This window comes from Nematolebias whitei, chromosome 11 (assembly GCF_014905685.2).
Source record: "Nematolebias whitei isolate Nwh7 chromosome 11, NemWhi1, whole genome shotgun sequence".
Classification (NCBI taxonomy): domain Eukaryota; kingdom Metazoa; phylum Chordata; class Actinopteri; order Cyprinodontiformes; family Rivulidae; genus Nematolebias; species Nematolebias whitei.
Genome location: NC_056508.1, coordinates 12,536,738 through 12,539,130, shown reverse-complemented (window position 1 = coordinate 12,539,130; position 2,393 = coordinate 12,536,738). Strand labels below are relative to the sequence as shown.

Here is a 2,393-nt window from a genome sequence, read left to right as displayed (position 1 = left end):
ATAAACACAGTTTTTTCTCTGAGATTTTATGTGACAGTGACTGGACCAACCATAATGTGGGGGATCATATAAACAGTGAATACCAACAAGGCATCTTGAGGTCAAGGAAAATCAGAGATGAGGGTGCCATGCTGAAGAGGCGTCAATTATACATAGGTGTGAGACAAGGACGTGGCCATGGAGACGAAAACAGAAGCGATAGGTAATCTGAGAGTGCAGGTGAGCCACCTTACTCTTCTTCAGATTAGACACAGCACACAGGTGAAGGCTCTCACTGCAGGTAGACCGCTCCTCAACTCATCTCACCATGGACCTGCTGTCTTTAGTGCTTTGTGTCCTGTTGGAAGCCCTGGCTGTGTACAGTAAGTACGCTTCTGTAACTTCAACTTGCAGCTCAGTACAGTAACATGAAATGGATTTAAGGAGAGTTAGAGTGAAAAGGAAGATGTGATTTTACAGCTGAATATGATGCACAGAATCAAAGTTCTGGATTTACAAAATCCGTATGCATGAATATGTACCTGGTCAATTATTAAAACACCTTCTACTATTTCCTGAAACACAGAGACCAAAAATGTGACGCACAGGTTTGTACATCTGTTATCACAGAATATTCTGTGTGTTTGTACCATGTACAAGACAAGCAAGAACAAAACTGTAAGGGAAAAAGGAAATATTTTAAAACAGGTAATCTTTGTGATATTTTAAAAGTAAAATTAGTCTGAAAACTTTGCGCTTGATTGCAATCACCAAAGTTTCACCTAAAACTTTATTAAAAACAGGTACACGGAGTTATTGTTTGTAATTTGATGACAACATTTTTTTTCAAAGAGAAGCAGTTGAAAAGATGTAAAAACATGAACTTATTCACTAAGCTAATTTAAAACCTCAGCAACAATAGATGAAGGGCAGCAGCACAGAAAACAATGGGCAGCTGTGGCAGACGCCCTCTTCAGTGATGGGAAATCATGTCACAAGAGAAAAGATCCACATCTCAGGTGTGGGACTTGAAACCTTCCAAGTTAATTTGGAGGGGGAGGGGTGGCGCAGAGGTTAGAGAAGGTGAGTCTATGATCAGAAGGCTGCCGGCTCGACTCCCCAGACCAACATCATCAGAATGTGGGTGGAAAAGTGAAACACACACACCTGCCTCCACCCTCACCTCGACCCCAGAGAAGGACCCCAACCATGCACTCCCAAACAGGTCTCTCTTGAAAAAGAGTCCTTGTGACTCAATGAAGCTACCTGTAGCTATAAATAAAAATAAAATAGTTTAAGAAAGGAGGGCAGTTGTCAAACATTTAATATTTTCCACTTTCTCTACAATAGCTTTTCACAAACTTGAGTTAGCTATGTCTGTTTTTTGGTTTAGTTTCATTAAAATTGTTTTATGTTGATTCACTCTGTTATCTTATCATTCCTTGTGTTTTATTTAGTAACACTCTATAATTTGGTTTATCCCTTGTGTCATTCTCCATTTCATCCCTGCTCCTCATCTCTCACCTGCCCCTCATTCACTAATCAGATCAGCTGTGCTCAACTGCTCTCATCCCTCCCTCTCACTCAAACTCCCAGTTTTCTCTCACTCATCAATCCATCATCTTGGCAGTTTGTTCCCTTGTTGTTTAACAGGCTGTGTTTTGTGTCACAGATTTTTTTTTTATCTGAAATTATTTTATTGTGCATTTTGTGTGTTATTCACTCTGACACAGCTTCTATCAAATGTATGGCTGCAGGTTGGAGGAAATGGTTTGTCTTTGTGAAAAGTAAGTCATGACTTTTCGTCACTTTTGTGATTTTTCTTACTAAGAAGATGACAAACAATATAAACCCATTGTTAAAGATTAAGTTCCGATATCTTATATAATGTACTCATGTGCACCTTCATCTGTGTGTTGATCTGACACCTAATCTGGACAGTCCACACGTGCAAAGTTCTTGTTTTGTTTGTGGCACGTGGCACTGCTGCTCATTGTGGATGAAAATTAATATCTTGGAAGATGTTAGAAGGTGTAGCTTTGCTCTCAATGGCAGGTACGTGTTTGAAATTTCTTTCAGTCACTCTTTGAATAGGAAAGGATGAATGTATGTATGTATGGATGGATAATGGATGGATGATGGATGGATGGATGGATGCCGGATGGATGATAGATGATGATGGATGGATGGATGGATGGATGGATAGATGGATGGATGGATGAATGATGGATGGATGGATGATGGATGGATGATGATGATGGATGGATAGATGGATGGCTGATGGATGGATGAATAATGGATGGAGTATGGATGGATGGATGGATGGATGGATGCTGGATGATAGATGATGGATGGATGGATGATGGATGATGGCTGGCTGGCTGGATGGATGGATGGATGCTGGATGGATGGAT

At 40.3% G+C, this 2,393-nt stretch overlaps 1 protein-coding gene across 1 annotated transcript in view; it reads left to right on the top strand.

The window, feature by feature from the left end:
* Positions 1–307: 307 nt before the first annotated feature.
* The window catches only part of LOC119416613 (trypsin-3), a 42,310-nt gene continuing 40,224 nt past the window's right edge, over positions 308–2,393 (top strand). Inside the window, exon 1 of the mRNA XM_037683803.1 lies at positions 308–362. Coding sequence (XP_037539731.1) covers positions 308–362 — 55 coding nt within the window. The remainder of the gene's footprint in view (positions 363–2,393) is intronic.